Source organism: Perissodus microlepis, chromosome 1 (assembly GCF_051167445.1).
Source record: "Perissodus microlepis isolate ML-2025 ecotype Zambia chromosome 1, ASM5116744v1, whole genome shotgun sequence".
NCBI lineage: Eukaryota > Metazoa > Chordata > Actinopteri > Cichliformes > Cichlidae > Perissodus > Perissodus microlepis.
Genome location: NC_140461.1, coordinates 37,732,646 through 37,748,844, shown reverse-complemented (window position 1 = coordinate 37,748,844; position 16,199 = coordinate 37,732,646). Strand labels below are relative to the sequence as shown.

General features: G+C 42.2%; 2 protein-coding genes across 3 annotated transcripts; one reads left to right on the top strand and one right to left on the bottom strand.

Moving 5' to 3' along the window:
• Window positions 1-2,119: 2,119 nt before the first annotated feature.
• On the top strand, window positions 2,120-9,106 carry crybgx (crystallin beta gamma X). Its single transcript, XM_084924731.1, has 6 exons — window positions 2,120-2,178; window positions 2,623-2,671; window positions 5,258-5,379; window positions 6,302-6,437; window positions 8,747-8,886; window positions 8,974-9,106. Exons 1-6 carry the CDS (start codon window positions 2,135-2,137, stop codon window positions 9,104-9,106), a joined length of 624 nt encoding a protein of 207 aa, XP_084780857.1. The 5' UTR covers window positions 2,120-2,134.
• A 3,257-nt stretch (window positions 9,107-12,363) lies between these two features.
• ccnb2 (cyclin B2) lies at window positions 12,364-14,963 on the bottom strand. 2 transcript variants are annotated; one of them, XM_084922722.1, is made up of 8 exons: window positions 14,799-14,963; window positions 14,531-14,647; window positions 13,882-14,160; window positions 13,654-13,812; window positions 13,346-13,582; window positions 13,041-13,181; window positions 12,861-12,971; window positions 12,364-12,785 (listed from the first exon to the last, which is right to left on the bottom strand). In XM_084922722.1, exons 1-8 carry the CDS (start codon window positions 14,820-14,822, stop codon window positions 12,684-12,686), a joined length of 1,170 nt encoding a protein of 389 aa, XP_084778848.1. In that variant the 5' UTR covers window positions 14,823-14,963; the 3' UTR covers window positions 12,364-12,683. The 2 variants fall into 2 exon arrangements, with proteins under 2 accessions (XP_084778848.1, XP_084778853.1); XM_084922727.1 differs by having other exon boundaries at window positions 14,531-14,644; window positions 14,799-14,962.
• Between the last annotated feature and the right edge of the window lie 1,236 nt (window positions 14,964-16,199).

Genomic DNA, 16,199 nt, shown 5'->3' with positions numbered 1-16,199 from the left:
AATAATTAAAAAACAAACAAACATATTAGGGTAGGATTAGGTTTGTCACCAGTGAGGACATAGACCTCATAGGGTTAATGGCAGTAATGTGTGGGATGGCAGCTGCTGCAAGGCTTCAGTCTGCTCTGAACTATACAGGATGGAATATCACAGAACATGCATAAATGTTTAAATAAAACAAAGACTCAGAAACTTACACTCAGGTGTCAGGTGTCCACAGGTTTTGAGTAAAATCATCCTAATTCAACCCCAAACCTCAGGATCATTTAAATATCCACTGAAAAAAGTTACATATCCACCGAAACACCCAGTCATTGTCAGAAGAGCCTAGTTTCATTTCAGCCAGCTGTAGGACACACTGACACAAAATGCTATCAGAGACAGAAAATAAGCCAACTTGTCCAACACGGTTAGGATGACTGACATTTCAAGCTGCTAAATCTTTTCAAGGATGTGGAGGATTTTAAAAAGTAAGAGTGGGCAAGAAATACGAAATTGCCCTTAATTCCTGTGCTGTTTCTTTCCCTATACTTTCCCCTTTGCTCAGCCTGTGTCGCCCCAACCACCTCACTCAGAACCACATATAGATGTCTGACCTGCTGCATTTGTCTCAGTTGGAAACTGCTCCAAAATGCAAGAAAAGTCTCCAAGCTTCTCCACCTGATCAGTGTTCGCCAGCGTTACTAGCTGGTTCGCTGCCAATGGTAACAAAAACAAAACCGAGTCGAGTATCCAGGACATTTTCTGCTATTCATCAGCACATGTACAGCAACCCCCACCCCACCACACGCACACTGAATACCTCTCCATTTGAAAGCAGTGAAGTGTGAGCATAAAGCATTTGCTGGGGCCAACAGATCTTTTTGAAAAGGAGGGATTTCGACACTGTAAGCAAAGTTAATGGCAGAGAGCAAAATTTGTTTGCAAAACACATCAGAAGATATTAAAAAAGTTATCTGCTGGATGTGACTACTGGTTAAACCTCTATTTGGCAGCAGTAATGTTTATTGGGTTAGTTTGTCTCTGGCTTAGCTGAGTACAATACTCAGGTGGGGAAGAATTTCAGTACAATCTTCCTGACAGATGTGCTTCAGCTCGGCCACATGTTTTTTCTTGATGCATCCTCCAGCTTCAGCTGATGTTTCGGCCAACTCAGCATTATTGTTTTAGCTTCATACGACCACTAGCCCATTACAGCTATGTAAGGGTTGGGTCTGTGGTAGTACCGTCTATATTAGTGTCCCAATGCTTAATTATTATGATCATTATTGCCATTGAAGTCAAACATTCATTAATTTAGAAAATACAGGAAATAATCAGTCAATATTTTCATATGATAACCTTCTATTAGGTAAAACAGTTTGCTAGAGCACATGAGTGATGGTTCTTGGGTTTCTTTAGAAAACAAAGAAGGTAAAGGTTAGGTACTGGTTCCACTGGGACAGGCCTTTCCATGACCTGCTGTGACTCAAGAACATTACCAAAATCCACCACTTGATTCAGATCCAGTCTGAAATGAATAAGTTCTTAATTTTCCCATGATTCCCACTCTAGCAAGATTCAGGAATACAAAGTGTGGTCATTTTTCCTGGAGTTCTGAAACCAGAAGGTGAAACAATCAGAACAATACCACGTTTTCATTACACTCGGGTTTGCAGAGGTGATGCACGTATGGTAGAAGCTCACCAGCCTCAGGGTCATGACCACTTCAGTAAATACAGTGTGGTGGAGCGGGGCCCTGTACTAAGCATGAATACAGCCATTATCATAAGATGCTTTGTTTACAGAGCTTTGTTGAGAAATGCTGAAATGTTCAAAACTAAAACTGTTGGCACTGCACTCTCACTTTATGTTTGGGTGCTGAAGCTGTGCTCTCTGCTTGTTGTGTTTGCGTTCACGCATCTGTTTCACTTGCTCGCTCTATGTGCATTTGTATATTGTTGTTGTTTTTTAGTGCACTGCATGTGGTTGCAGTGTTTGCGGCTGTGGAAAAAGGAGACAACATGGGTTTAGCATATCAAAGGCACAAGGGCCCCAACGACTGTTACAGAAATGTTTTGAGATTTCTAGCACTTGTCCGCTCACCTCAGCTGGCCATATTTAAGGGGCTTTATTGTAGCCTCGCAGAGCTGACATGAACATCTTTACTAAGGTCCCAGGATTAGTCCAACAAACCAGGTATGTTGAGAGTGCCCTACTCTGGCCACAGTCCACAGAGCAAGACACCCACCAGTGTTATTGAGGTGGGTGGGCCTGTGGCTTTACAGCCAGTTTCTCCTGATTATCATGCTGTGCTCTCTGTGATGCCTCCAACACCAGTTTCCCAAAATCACCTGGAGAGTGATGAAGGCTGTATGCACACATACTGTCTCGCATTTTAAAGTGCCAGATGATAGCGCTAATCCAAATTAATCTGAAGCATGAAACTAATTTGATGTAAGAGTTGGAAATAGAAATAAACACTGCAGTGATTTTTTTTTTTAAAGACATTTTCAAAGGCTAAAGTCTTGACTTTTGGTTCCAGACCACAGACTGGGGAGTTTCTTTGATCGCTGTAGTTTATGTCTTGATTATTATATGTGTGTGTATATATAATTCATTCAAAGTTTTCTGTATCTACAGCAAGCTGGGGTCTGTGCTCCAACGTGCCTTCTACGGGTCCAGTGGGAGGGTGAGTCAAATAATTACTTAGTTACTTTGTCAAAGTATAGATGGGTTTCCTAATATAAAGTGACTAGAATTTAAAAAATGAGTCAATCTGTGACACATAATTTGAATTGTCAAGTTAATTAGTAACTATTCTGATAATTGAGAAATCATGTTAGTCATTTTCACACCAAAAGAAAAAAAATGGTCGACTTAACCTTCACCTAACATATAAACCCACACATTTCAGTTTAAGAGAGCATAATGTTATTTTTATACAAAAATTAGCTTAAAGGCATACCTTTTAAAATTCTTTAAGACATTTAAAATCTTAGCATCACATCTTACATCACTTTATCAAAAATAAACAAATCAACAAAAATCATTTATGATTTGACTTGGTGTTGTTTAAATCAAACAAACTTCATCCATCCCTCCATACATTTTCTTCTGCTTATCCGGGGCTGGGTTGCAGGGGCAGCAGCCTAAACAGAGAAGCCCAGACATCTTTCTCTCTCCCCGGCCACCTCCTCTAGCTTGTCCGGGTTAACACCAAGGTGTTCCCAGGCCAGCCGAGAGATAAAATCTGTCCAGCGTGTCCTGGGACTGCCCCGGGCCTCTTCCCACTAGGACATGCCCAGTACACCTCACCCAGGAGGCGCCCAGGAGGCATCCTGGAGGCATCCTTTGACATGGCTACCCAGATGGCTGAATTCCTCACCCTGTCTCTAAGGGAGAGGCCAGCCGCCCTGAGGGACATGGTCGAATGCCTTCTCCAAGTCCACAAAACACATGTAGACTTGTTGGGCAAACTCCCATGAACCATCAAGTATCCTCGAGAGGACAAAGAGCTGGTCCAGTATTCCACGACCGAGATGAAAACCGCATTGTTCCTCCATCTGTTAGTCAACCGAGGTTTGACTAACGGATGGACTCTCCTTTCCAGACTTTGGCTGTAGGAGAGGCTGAAGAGTGTGATCCCCCTCTGGTTGGAGCATGATGGTTCCCTTCACCTCTGCTGTCCACCATCTGGTTTGGGGGTTATCACCAAGACAGGCACCAGCCACCCTGCGGTTGCAGCTCAATGGAGTAGCTCCAGCAATCGAGGTGCTGAACATGGTCCATTCAGACTCAATGTCCCTAGTCTCTCTTGGAATAGTGTTGAAGCTCAGCCAAATGTGGGCATTTAAGATCTCGCATTGTCTGCTGGGTGTTCCCAGCGCAGCCTCATTGACAGCGCAGCCTCCCCCGCCACCTGATCAAACCTACTATAAGGTGGTGATCAGTTGACAGCTCACCACCTATCTTCACCCAAGTGTTCAGAACATGCGGCTGCAAATCTGATGATACGATTACAAAATCCAGAATCGACCTGCGGCCTAGAGTGTCCTGGTGCCATGTGCACTTATGGACACCCTTATGTTCGAATATGGTGTTCGTTATGGACAAACTGTGGTTTGCACAGAAGTCCAGTAACAAAACACCACTTGGGTTCAGATCTGGCAGGCTGTTCCTCCCAGTCAGGGCCTTCCAGGTCTCTCTGTCACATGAGTGCTGAAGTCTCCGAGTAGGATGACAGAGTTCTCAGGTAGAGCACCCTCAAGCACCCTGGCCAAGGTACTCCAAAAAGACCCGGTACTCTCAACCGCTGTTTGGCACATAAGTGCAAACAACAGTCAGCATCCATTCCTTGACCCAAAAGCGCAGGGTGCAAACAATCTTGTCTCCCAGGAAAAACCCCACCGTACAAACAGCAAGCCGAGGGAATACTAAGATACCCACCCCAGCCCTCTGCCTCTCACTCACTCAGGGCAACTCCAGTCTAACACAGAGTTCAGGCCCTCTCCAGGAGACTGGTTCAAGCCGTGCGCTGTGGTGAGCCTGACTATATCTAGCTGGTACCTCACCAGAGAGGTAGAGGTGACACTCCATTTCCCAATCACTAGTCTAGGTAGTCTCAGTCTGTCTCTCTCTCTCTCTCTCTCTCTATATATATATATATATATATATATATATATATTACATTTAGAGTTGAAGCCTGGGAGATTTTAGCTTGACTTGGCATAAAAACTGGATTCAGGGAGGAATGTCTGTCCTTTGGCTCTATCGGAACTTTGTATCTCTATGTATAACTGATCAATCAGTCTGTTTTTGTCTTGGTTGTTTAGCATCTTCACTAAAAAAAAACCCACGAAAACCACAATTTGTTTCTTTAGGAATTAAGTGGTTATAAAAACAAACCCCAGAAACCTCTATAAAATCAGCTTATTTGAGTCAAATATTTTCAGATAGTCTTCTGTGAAAATTTCCATTCCCAGTACAAAAACCTCAGATGGCTCTGACAGCCAGATAATAGATGCTTGTTTACTGTTAGATCAATAAAATATTCAAAAATTGAAAGATGTGCTCAAGTCAGATTAAAAAGCTACTCACACAGGAGCCTCACAGACAGGTTATGCTGCCACAAAGTCTAAAACTTGGTATACATATGTAATATTTGTCAAATATCTCCTAATAAGGAATACCTCCATTTCATGCAGGCTTCCTATGTTTGATGTTTTTTGGTTTGGGGTAAACTGTAACCATATTTTTGTGCTGCGGCTGCTCTTAGGTGACCCTTTTTGAACAGCGAAACTTTGCTGGCAGAAAGCTGGACCTGGGCTCCGACTGCACCAGGATCAGTGACAAGAACTTCCCAGAGAGATGTAACTCTGTCCAGGTGGAGAGTGGAGCGTAAGTCTACTTAAAACAGGCAGCAGGCCACTGATGCACGTTCTGCTGTCTAAGGTTATCCAAAAAGCAGATGAAAGCATCTACAGTGGTGTGAAAAACTACTTTCCTATTTCTTGTATGTTTATCACATTTAAATGTTTCAGAGCAGCAAACAAATTTAAATATTTGACAAAGTAAACACAAAATGCAGTTTCTAAATGAAGGCGTTTATGATTAAGGGGGGAAAAAATCCAAACCTAACAGCTCTGTGTGAAAAAGTGATTGCTGTCTAAACCTAATAACTGGTTGGGTCACCCCTAGCAGCAACAACTGCAATCACGCGTTTGCGATAACTGGCAATGAGTCTTTTACAGCAGTGTGGAGAAATCTTGGCCTACTCGTCCTCACAGAATTATTGTAATTTAACCAAACTGGAGGGGTTTTGAGCATGAACCTCCTTTTTAATGACATGCCACAGCATCTCAGTTGGATTCAGGTCAGGACTTTGATTAGTCTACTCCTATATGGCCACTCGAAGTCTTCATTTTAATTTTCTTCAGCCATTCAAAGGTGGACTCGCTGGTGTGTTTTGGATCCTGCTGCAGAAACCAAGTGCGCTTCAGCTTGAGGTCCAGACAGATGGCCAGACATTCCCTCTCGGGATGTTGTGATAGCAGAATTCATGGTTCCACATTACCACAGCAATTCTTACAGTTCCTGAGGCAGCAAACAAGCCCATTTAGCCCACTTTTTCACACCACTGTATATCTGCAGCCTTCAATAAACAGACACTAAAAGCAAAATGAAATCAAAATGATGTTTAATCACTGTTTAGAGCCTATTTGAATCTAAAACAACATTTCAAACATATTTTTATTTTAGCTTTGTTGTTGTTTTTGCCTTTGCCACATTGATTTTTGACTCTCTCTCTTCTCATTTAAAGATGGGTGGGTTATGAGCATGAAAACTTCCGGGGACGTCAGTACCTATGGGACATGTCAGACAGGGGCGAGTACAACTGCTACGATAGGTGGTGTGCCCAAGGAGACCACATCTCCTCTGTCCGTGCTGTCAAACAGGTGGAACACAGAAACACACACTAGTTACAGAACATACAGAACTCAGTCTGATTGGAAGATCTTCTTCTGTCTCGACCTTTTTAAAGAAGCGCTCTCAACATGCAGTATGCGCTCCATATCTGCTGTACTGCTGACAAGCAACTGAATAAAAGAGATAAAATAGTTTACAGAAATACATCAGAGCTATTTATGGTGGATTCCAGGATTAAAACAGATTGTTTTGGTCTTAATAATTATGCAGACATTTTACTTGTTTTTGTGAAGAATGACTAATGCACAGTGCTAATGTCATAGAAGGTGATATTTTTCTATATCCATAGACAATGTGTTGGTAAATAATGTATATTGAGCTAACTTTGTGATGAACAAAAAAGCAGCTTAATAGTTCCATAATAAGTAATTTAAAGTAATTACATTTTGATTATTCTAATACATAATGTTTTAATATTTTTTGGTTTAGCAAAAGTCATACTAAAAAGATTTTATCTGTGGTTATTTCTAAAGATATACTCCAGTATTCAGCGTCACTTTGTCTCACCATTTTACAAATTTGTATTTAAAAAATTGCAGCATTAGAAGAAAACTTACAAAAGAAGAAATCAGCCTTAACAACAGTGTGCTGGTTCTCTCCGTCCACAGACACCAGCTAACCAGCTTTAGTGGGAATGGTTGTCTGTTAATTCAATTCAATTTCAATTTGTTTTTCTTTTAACCTTATCTGTTATTTCACAATAACAGTGGCCTCACAGCGGTAGATAAAGACCCTAAATTGTTGGAAAGAAATCCCCAGCAATCACATGACACCCATAAGCAAGCAATCGGCAACAGTGGCAAGTGAACACTTCCTTTTAACAGGAAGAAAGCTCCAGCAGAAAATCTGAGCTCACTGGTTGGGGATGAGGAGGGAAAGAAGAGAACCGAGTGACAAAAGACACACTATGGGAGAGAGAGTCAGTTTTTAATAACTGCTAATTAAATACAGTAAGTTGTGTTGTATAAAGACACAGTGAGTCAAAATAGATGAGCGAACAAGAAACCTTCAGTGTATCATGGAAAGCGCCCCCACAGCCTAAGCCTCTTTGCAGCATAACTAAAGAATGGTTCAGGCTCACTGAGCCCAGTCGTATGGATCAGTGAGCCTTCAGCTTTCAGGCCCCTCTTCAGTTTGGATTCAGCAGACAGACTGTCTCTGCCTTTAAGGTTAGGCTAAAAATTTTCCTTTTTGCTGGATCAGGTGACCCTGCATCCTCCCTTAGTTATGCTGCCATAGGTTTAGGCTGCTGGGGGATTCCCATGATGCATTGAGTTTTTCTTCTTCGGTCCCCTTTCTCTGTATGTATTACTGTAGGGTCTACCTTACAATATAAAGCACCTTGAGGCGACTGTTGTTGTGATTTATATAAATAGAATAGAATAGAAGTGATCCAGACCTGACTATATGCTGTATCGAAAGGAAAGTTTTGAGCCTAATCCTGAAAGTAGAGAGAGTGCATGTCTCTTGAATCCAAACTGGGAGCCAAATCCATAGTAAAGAAGTCTAATAGCTGAAGGCTCTGCTTTCCATTCTACTTTTAAAACTCTAGAAAGCACCAGTAAGCCTGCAGTCTGACAACAAAGTGCCCTGTTCAGATAGCACAGTCTTATAGCTCTTTAAGATATGACTGGGCTTGATTATTTAGGATTTTGTATGTGAGAAAAAGGATTTGAAATTTAATTCTAAATTTAACAGGAAACCAATGAAGGGAAGCTAAAATTGGCGAAATACCTCTGTAGTTCTTGCTGTAGTGTTCTCAATCACCTGAAGGCTTTTAAGGGAGATTTTAGAGCAATCTGATAATGAAGTACAATACTCCAGCCTAGAAGTAATAAATGCATGAAGCAGCTTTTCAGGGTGTTTCTGATTTTAGCAATATTACACAAGTAAATCAAAGCAATTGTAAATATTTTTTAATGTTCTTTCTGAAGGATATGCCTTGATCAAAATAACTTAGGTTCTTCCTGTTTATAGGCTATAGATGGACAATTGTGAACCACTGGACTGGAGTGCTGTTTTAGCACCTTATCTGCTGATTGAACGTGTATGTTGTAGTGTAATGTAATCCACCTCAGGTCATTAGCCAGTACATAACATTTATCTCAGTCTCCAAAGTTTCATGTTATCTTAAAGTAATTAGTAATCCAATATGATTAAAACTTTCGATTTCAACAGCAGTATAGCTTATTCAAAAAATGCAGGAGCCATTAAACAAATACATTCAAAAACACACACACACATACACTCAACAGTTGTGTATTTTTGTGACTTCTAGGACAACAACCCTGCCAGAGCTCAGCTGTTTGAGCGAGCCGGTTTCTCTGGTAAGAAGATGGAGCTCCAGGATGACATCCCCAACCTTATGAGCCGCTACAGCCTCAACAGAGTAGCCTCCATTCGTGTGCTCGGAGGAACGTGAGTGATTAAACGAGTGAAGCCTTTGGACTTTGAACAGTGTAACTAGTATCCTACCAGAGATCTAACCTTTCTCTGTGTATACAGGTGGGTGGTGTATCAGGAGCCCAACTACAGAGGACCCCACTACATCCTGGAGAAGCGTGATTACAACAACTTCTCTGACTGGGGCAGCCAGAACAGCACCATTGGCTCCATGCGGAGAGTTCGCTTCAACTGAACACCAACTCTGAGCTATTGACATTGCGCCCATGAAATTTGTCAGCTTTATATACAAACATTTACATATTTTTAGTAATAAATTGTTAAAAGGCAAATGTTTTTGGTATTTATTCTTCATAATTTATTACTTTTAATAAAAGACATATGGGTTTTTGAAATGTAAAGAATTTGTAACCGATGGGTAATCGATGGTTGTGCCCTAATACCAGAGACATAATAAGTGAGCAACATGACACTCAATTGAAATCTATAGAATTCCATAACATAAAAGATGGTGGTAGAAGTATAACATCTGTGATCAAAAAACTTCTCTAAGCTTAAATGTTTGAAAAAGCAACCCTAATTATTATGACATGTATTGATGTTTTGCAGACACACAGAGGATAACCATATCATATTAACTTGTTTGGCATTTTGGACATAGGACAGTCATAGTGTGAATGTAGGATCAAGCGAATAAGGCCCCAGTCACACTGGCCTAGAGACTGATGTGCAACTCAGCCAGCAGTCATTAGGAAAAAGTGTTGCTTTGAGTGCTTGCAGGACGTTGACGGCACTTGCAGGGAAAATGGCGACTAAAGTCCCAGTAACACAGGTCTACAGACCAGTCAGTCATCACCCCCGGCAACCACTGTGTGGCAAAAACGTCCGTGTTATTTTTTGAGTGTCTAACACAGCATATTACTTTGGTCATGGAAGACATGTGGATTCAGCTACTCTCTAAGCTGTAGCGAAACTGTGATTCAACACATGAATGGCCTGAGGATAAAAACTCCTCTTGAGCCTCTCCGTTTTTGTTCGGATGGTGCGGAACCTTTCAGAAGCTGGAACAGTTCATTGCTGGGATGGGACGGGTCCTTCAAAATCTGAGTTGCTCCAGTCCAGCATCTCCTGATGTAAATCTCCTGTAGGGAAGGGAGAGCAGTCTTGCAGCAGTGTTCTGCCATACGGATCACTCTCTGAAGAGCTTTTTATTTTCGAGACAGCTGTTTCCATACCAGGATGTGATGTTCTGTATGAGGATGCTCTCCACAGTGCCTGTATAGAAAGTCCTGAGGATCACTGGAGAGACCCTGAACTTCCTCAGTTGTCGGAGGTGGTACAGGCACTGCCTAGCCTTTTTGGTCTGGACCTGAATGTGGGCAGACCATGTCAGGTCTGAGCAGATGTGGACACTGAGATACTTGAAGGACTGCACCCTCTCCACTGGAGCTCCATTGATGATAATGGGCTTGTAGTCTCTGTGCTGACTCCTTCTGAAGTCCACCACCAGCTCCTTGGTCTTGCTGACGTTCAGCTGGAGGTGGTTGTCCCGGCACCATGATGCCAGATTCTTCACTTCATCCATGTAGGCCGCCACATCGTTGTTGGAGATTGCGCCCAACACCACTGTGTCGTCAGCGAACTTCACAATGGTATTGGAGCCGTGGGTGGCCACACAGTCTGAAGTGTAGAGGGAGTAGAGCAGTGGTGAGAGGACACACCCCTGTGGCGCTCCCGTGCTGATGGTGATGCTGTCAGAGATGCACCTACCCACCCTCACCACCTGAGTTCTGCCAGTGAGGAAGTCCAACACCCATGCACACAGACAGCTGTTGAGTCCTAGATCCCTCCGCTTTGTGAACAGTCTACCGGGCACTATTGTGTTGAACGCTGAGCTGTAATCAACAAACAGCATTATCACATAGTTACCCTGTTTCTTGTCCACGTGGCTAAGGGTGGTGTGCAGGACGTGGGCGATGGCGTCCTCCGTGGATCTGTTGGGTCGGTAGGCAAACTGTAGTGGATCTGTGATGTTTGGGATGGAGGAGGAGATGGTTTTCTTCAACAGCCTCTCGAACACCTTCATAACCACAGAGGTCAGCGCATCTGGCCGGTAGTCATTCAGACATGAGGGCTTGTTGTTCTGGGCACAGGGATGATGGTAGATCTCTTGAAGCATGTGGGGACCACAGACTTGAGAAACAACTTTTACTTCTCTGCTTCGAGTTTGTGTTGTACTTTTTTAAGGTTTACTATTGCTTGGCTAATGATATATGCAGAAAAATTGCAGGTAACTGTGGCAATTTTTCATCAACTACAGCATTCACTAGGTTTTTGGTACAGTATTATCTTTACAACCGATTCCATCCAGTGACAGCCAGAAACCTCCACTAATCAGGGAATACAATTTTTTTCCTAACAATCTGTCAATGTATCATGTCTTTAGTGGACATCTCTTGAGCAATGTGTGCATGCCATCACATGAGTAACCTCCGAAGCATTGCAAAAACTCCACTGATGTTGGTTGCACTGGCTGACAGAACATCTGATGTGGTTTGTACATTTAAACACGGGATCCAGAAAGCCATTCCAAAAGGTATATGGTGATGGTGAGGATTTAGTACATGAAGAACCGAAGAGAATATCAACTTTAAGTAAATGCAGACCATACATTTAGGTGAAGAAATATTTACATTGCATGGTAATCAGATATAAGGTTAAACGGAGTCTTCTTAAAGTAGAGGTTCTTTGTTCTCAGTTTGGCGGTAAGGAGTTAAAAGGCCTAACAGGCCAATAGGGTGGAGTCATTTAGACTCCTGGGTGTGTCCAACCAACTGACAGGAAATGTATGCTGATGTATTGAAGTTGGAAAATGGCTTAGAATTTGTGATGTTAATATAATAAGCTTAACATTGTGTCAATTTTCTACTGCTTATCCAGGTCCAGTTCACAGGGCTTAAGAAATGGGGCTCCCTTTGGTCTGCAGAGAAGCCTTAATAAATTGCCACCTTGCTGTAGTGGAGCTGTTTGTGTGCTAGTGATGTCAGGAGCTGCATTGTTGGGGATAAATTGTCACTAAAAATCACTAAGTTTTAGCATGCATTCCATTTAGGCTCTAATACCAGTTTCATGTCATCGCTACAGAAATGTGTTTGATAAGGACACACCCCCCATCTTAGTTCAGTGTTCCAATGCAAACATTATTCCACAAGACTTTCGTTTCACTTTCAGAACCAGCTGTTCTGATAGGCAGTGATATCACCCCAGCTTCCACAATAAAGTCATTTGTGAGCCCTTTTACTGAGATGCATGCCAAGAACACAGGCTTTGCATTGTCTCATATTTTCTGCCTGTCTATGATGAAGTAAAACCAAAAGTAGGTTATGAGTTTTTTTTTGGGGGGGGGGGGGGGATGGGGGGAGAGAGAAACAAAAAAACCCCACCCACCCACACACCAACAACACTCTAAGACACAAAAGTTAAAGTCTAAGAACATCTAAAACTTTATTTCGATCTCCAACAAGGTACATTACAAATAGATGCAAAACTGTTTGCTGCCCAACAGGCATGTTTAATCATTCAATAGTTAAAATCTTCCACTGGTGGGAAAAAAATAAAAAGTTAGAGATGAGAAAAACCTTCAGGACATTTTACTTCACAGAAGCAGTTTGTAGATCCTCTGGAAGCCGCACAACAACTTCTCAGCTTTTGCTTGGATATGCAGTTCAAGGTGCATTAGAAAAAAAAAAAAAAAAAAAAAAGCCAACACAAATGGCTCAAATTCTCAGATCATAAAAAGAAAAAAAGTTGAGTTAGAGTACAGCTGCTGCCATGTTCTTGACAATTGAGGATTTGAGCTGAGGAATGAGGCTGATCTTGAGAAGCTTGCTGCTCGAGTACTTTTTCCTCACAGCCTACAGAGACAGATCCTCAAGGTCAGTCTCTACACACATGATATGAGCTGGTGCATTTATTCTCAGCCAACTCACCTGGAACTTCGTTTTCCCTTCATTTACCAGCACAACATTTTTGGCAATGTGCTGCATGATGGGCTTCAGGTGGACCTCGTCATAGGTAGAGTAGTGCTGCTGTGTGGGAGACTGATGGGAGGTCAATTAACAGCCAGCTTGAAGGAGCAAGATGTTCATAAAAAGTGACTTTAAACTTACCCAGGGTAGGCCGTCCAGCAGCAGCTGGGAGAGGCAGAGGGAAGCAGCAGCGACCTCAGAGGGCCTGTAGTGCACCATATTGTAGTCGAGCAGGGTCAGCTCCATCAGGTATTTGGCCAGCGTGTGTCTCTCCACATCAGACTGATAAACATACACGTCAAGGTTTAAGATTGTTACAGTTTCTTTAACACCTTGCTGCCATTTTTCTTTAATACAGAGTGATACACATGCAAGTTATGAATTGGAGGCAGCCGATTCCTACACTGTTGAAGTCTTCTCCACATTAAATTCATAATGAAACTCACATTTGCCACCTTAGATGCCCGTCTGAGAAAGTGCAGTGGGAGAGGACGCCCCAGCTGAAATTTCAGGCCCTTCAGAATCTGCTGCTCCATCTCGAGAATCTGAGATTTTGTAAAGGCGTTGTCGGTTATGTAGGCAAAGTCGCCAACCTCTGGGGCGTACATCTCCTCATACTTGCAGGCCACCAGCATGGCAGTCACACCGACAAGTTGCAGCTTCCTGCGAGACACTGGCTGGACCTGCAGCATAACCAGAAGAAGCCTTTTAGATCCAGGTCAAACCCATAGACAAGGCTGTTCAGAAACATCACCTGAAGAAAGCGGTCCAGAATGGCAACTGTGAGGTACAGAGTCTCCTGCAGCAGCTGGAACCTGGAGTGAACCTGGACCAGCCAGTCGATGAGAAGCGCTCGCATACCATCAGTGATTTCGTAGCCCTGCATGTAGTTTGCTCGTACCGTCTGCTGCAACTGAGAAGACAAACTGATGTAAGTCAGAGACTACAGCAGCTGGTGTCAGAAGGTAGGGGAAGAAATTACCTCCAGGTTGTGCAGATACTTGTAGATATCCTTCACATATTCTGAACAGAGCTGTGGCTGGTCTGCATCCTCCTCATCCACGTCCTGCACCGCAAGCAGTGCCTCAGAGAAAGCCAGGCACAACTCAGTCTCCTCCTTCATGGACACATCAGTTGCAGATTCCTCCAAAACCAAAGGAAGAGGCTCTGTAGCTGCTTGGACCGGTCGAACTGCTACCTCGGCAGATTTAGCCACTTGGACACAAGATGGCTTGGCTGACACTTTTGTCTGTCCTGTTCTCTAAGGAAATAAGTTTGGAATCATTACAGTTGGGAAATGCAACACGAGTCACTAATAAGACTTTCAGATTGGACAGGAATAAAGTTCTCTTCAACTATTGCGACCTTCCCTTTTGCAAACCACTAAGGGGATTTCAGTCTGCTGCAAGGTTCTTGCTTTGGCTCAGCTAAAACAGTTGACAAGGTTTGTGTTTATTGCAAAAGACACCGACAGATGATGAAGTCTGGGTTGAAAGTCAGCCAGTAAAACTACTTCTAGTCTAGCAGGCATACCAATAAATCAGACCTCTATTATAAGACTTTATTGCCTACTTACCAAGTGACTGCAAAGCAGACAAAATGAGTCAGAAACCAAACCAAAATGCTCTTACCTTTGTGACAGTCACTGCTGCGTTAAAGTTGGTAATCTCTCCGAGAGCTGCTCTCCTCGGACCCGCTGCTGCGGCGGCTTTCCCCGGTTTCAGCCGGTTCTCTGCGGTTAGGAGCTGCTAACGAGACAAACATGCACATTAAAAAGGCTTGACCGATTTTTCTACAGCGTGTTTAACATTACTGAAACGATAGCGTTATTATTGCAGCGCTAGCATCAACGCAGCCAACAGCAGTGCTTCTCTAGCAAACAAAAGTCTTTTTACTCACCGCAGCACGAACTTCCACAGACATGTTTACCGTGGGCAGCAACGAGGATACAGAGTGACCAAGAACAAGCAAAAGAGCATATAATTCAGACTAACAGAGGACAGTTTCCCAACAAAATCCGTAAACAGTTATTTCCGTAGCTAAACAACACAGCGACGAGCAGCTTTCAAATAGTTGTCCTCTAAATCTGATTGGATGTAGCGATTTCGTTCGGACGCTTGTGATTGGCTAGTGATTTCAGGTGGGAATTAAAGCCATATGAGCTTTTAAAGTGCTCGGTAACCTTATCTCACAGTCATCGCTTCATCTACAGTAATATAGCGCCAGATAGTAGATTTATAGCAAATGCTAAATAATACGTAAGTCTTATGCCTAAAGGCAACTGTTGTTAAAAACTGTGTATGAAAAATCCCTGGTTTGGGACCTGACGAAGACACAAACCCCTGTGGGGCAACCCGCTGTAGCAATCCCTTTTACTGCTTTAGATTCCTTTTTTAAAAAATTATATTTTTATTGAAAAAGTGCATTAATATTATTTAGTCAAAAAATAACCCCCCCCCCCAAAAAAAGGGACTTTTTCTTAGTCATTTTGTTTTACATTCAGATAACAAAGAGTGTATTTGGTGGCTTGACAGTGTATACATAATGCAGCATGTTTAACTTATTTACATAAAGTACATCAATACATATTATGAAGTAGAGGGTCGACTTGACATTGTACAATACATGAGAGATACACCAGTTCAGGGCTGGCCTTACATAAATTCAGGGCAGAGGGGGACACAAAGCTAATCCATTCATTCCATATTTTGTAGAATTTGTCTTTTCGAATTTTTAAGGACAATGTCAATTTTTCCATTTTAAATATTTCAAAAACCACATTAAAGAAATACTCAGATGTTTGCTTAAGATTCCATTAATTTACCTTCTTACTATACTTTCATTCAATGTGAACATGGAAATACAAACAGCATCCATAGACACTACAAGCTGTCTGTAGGTAACTCTGCATGTCTGATTTGGCAGATATTGCAAAGAATCAGAATCAGAATACTTTATTAATCCCAGACTATATTATGTGCTCACAGTTGCTCCAAGACAGTAAAAACCTTAAATTAAATAATACAATACTTTACTAATTTGGAAAAAATAAAAAATAGCTCTAATGTATATAATAGCTCAATTATAAATATCTCAGTATATAACAAAAATTAAATATATAAGGTTGAAATTAAGCTGTACAGGATGTGCAATAGGGCATAACTATTACAGTGTGTACTGTGCATTAGATGGAGGAGTTGTGCAGGGAGATACCTACAGACAGGAATGATCTCCTGTGTCATTCTGTGGTGCATTTGGGCAACCCAAGTCTCTCACTGAATGTGCTCCTATGATAGGCCA

Excerpts from the sequence above, each read along its gene's own strand:
- ccnb2 (XM_084922722.1), bottom strand. The coding sequence starts at position 14,822 with ATGTCTGTGGAAGTTCGTGCTGCG. Across the intron at positions 14,161-14,530 it reads CAGCAGTGACTGTCACAAAG|AGAACAGGACAGACAAAAGT; the intron begins GTAAGAGCATTT and ends TTATTTCCTTAG. Across the intron at positions 12,972-13,040 it reads TGCTGGACGGCCTACCCTGG|TCTCCCACACAGCAGCACTA; the intron begins GTAAGTTTAAAG and ends ACCTCCCATCAG.
- crybgx (XM_084924731.1), top strand. The coding sequence starts at position 2,135 with ATGAACATCTTTACTAAGGTCCCAGGATTAGTCCAACAAACCAG. Across the intron at positions 2,179-2,622 it reads GGATTAGTCCAACAAACCAG|CAAGCTGGGGTCTGTGCTCC; the intron begins GTATGTTGAGAG and ends CTGTATCTACAG. Across the intron at positions 2,672-5,257 it reads TCTACGGGTCCAGTGGGAGG|GTGACCCTTTTTGAACAGCG; the intron begins GTGAGTCAAATA and ends GGCTGCTCTTAG.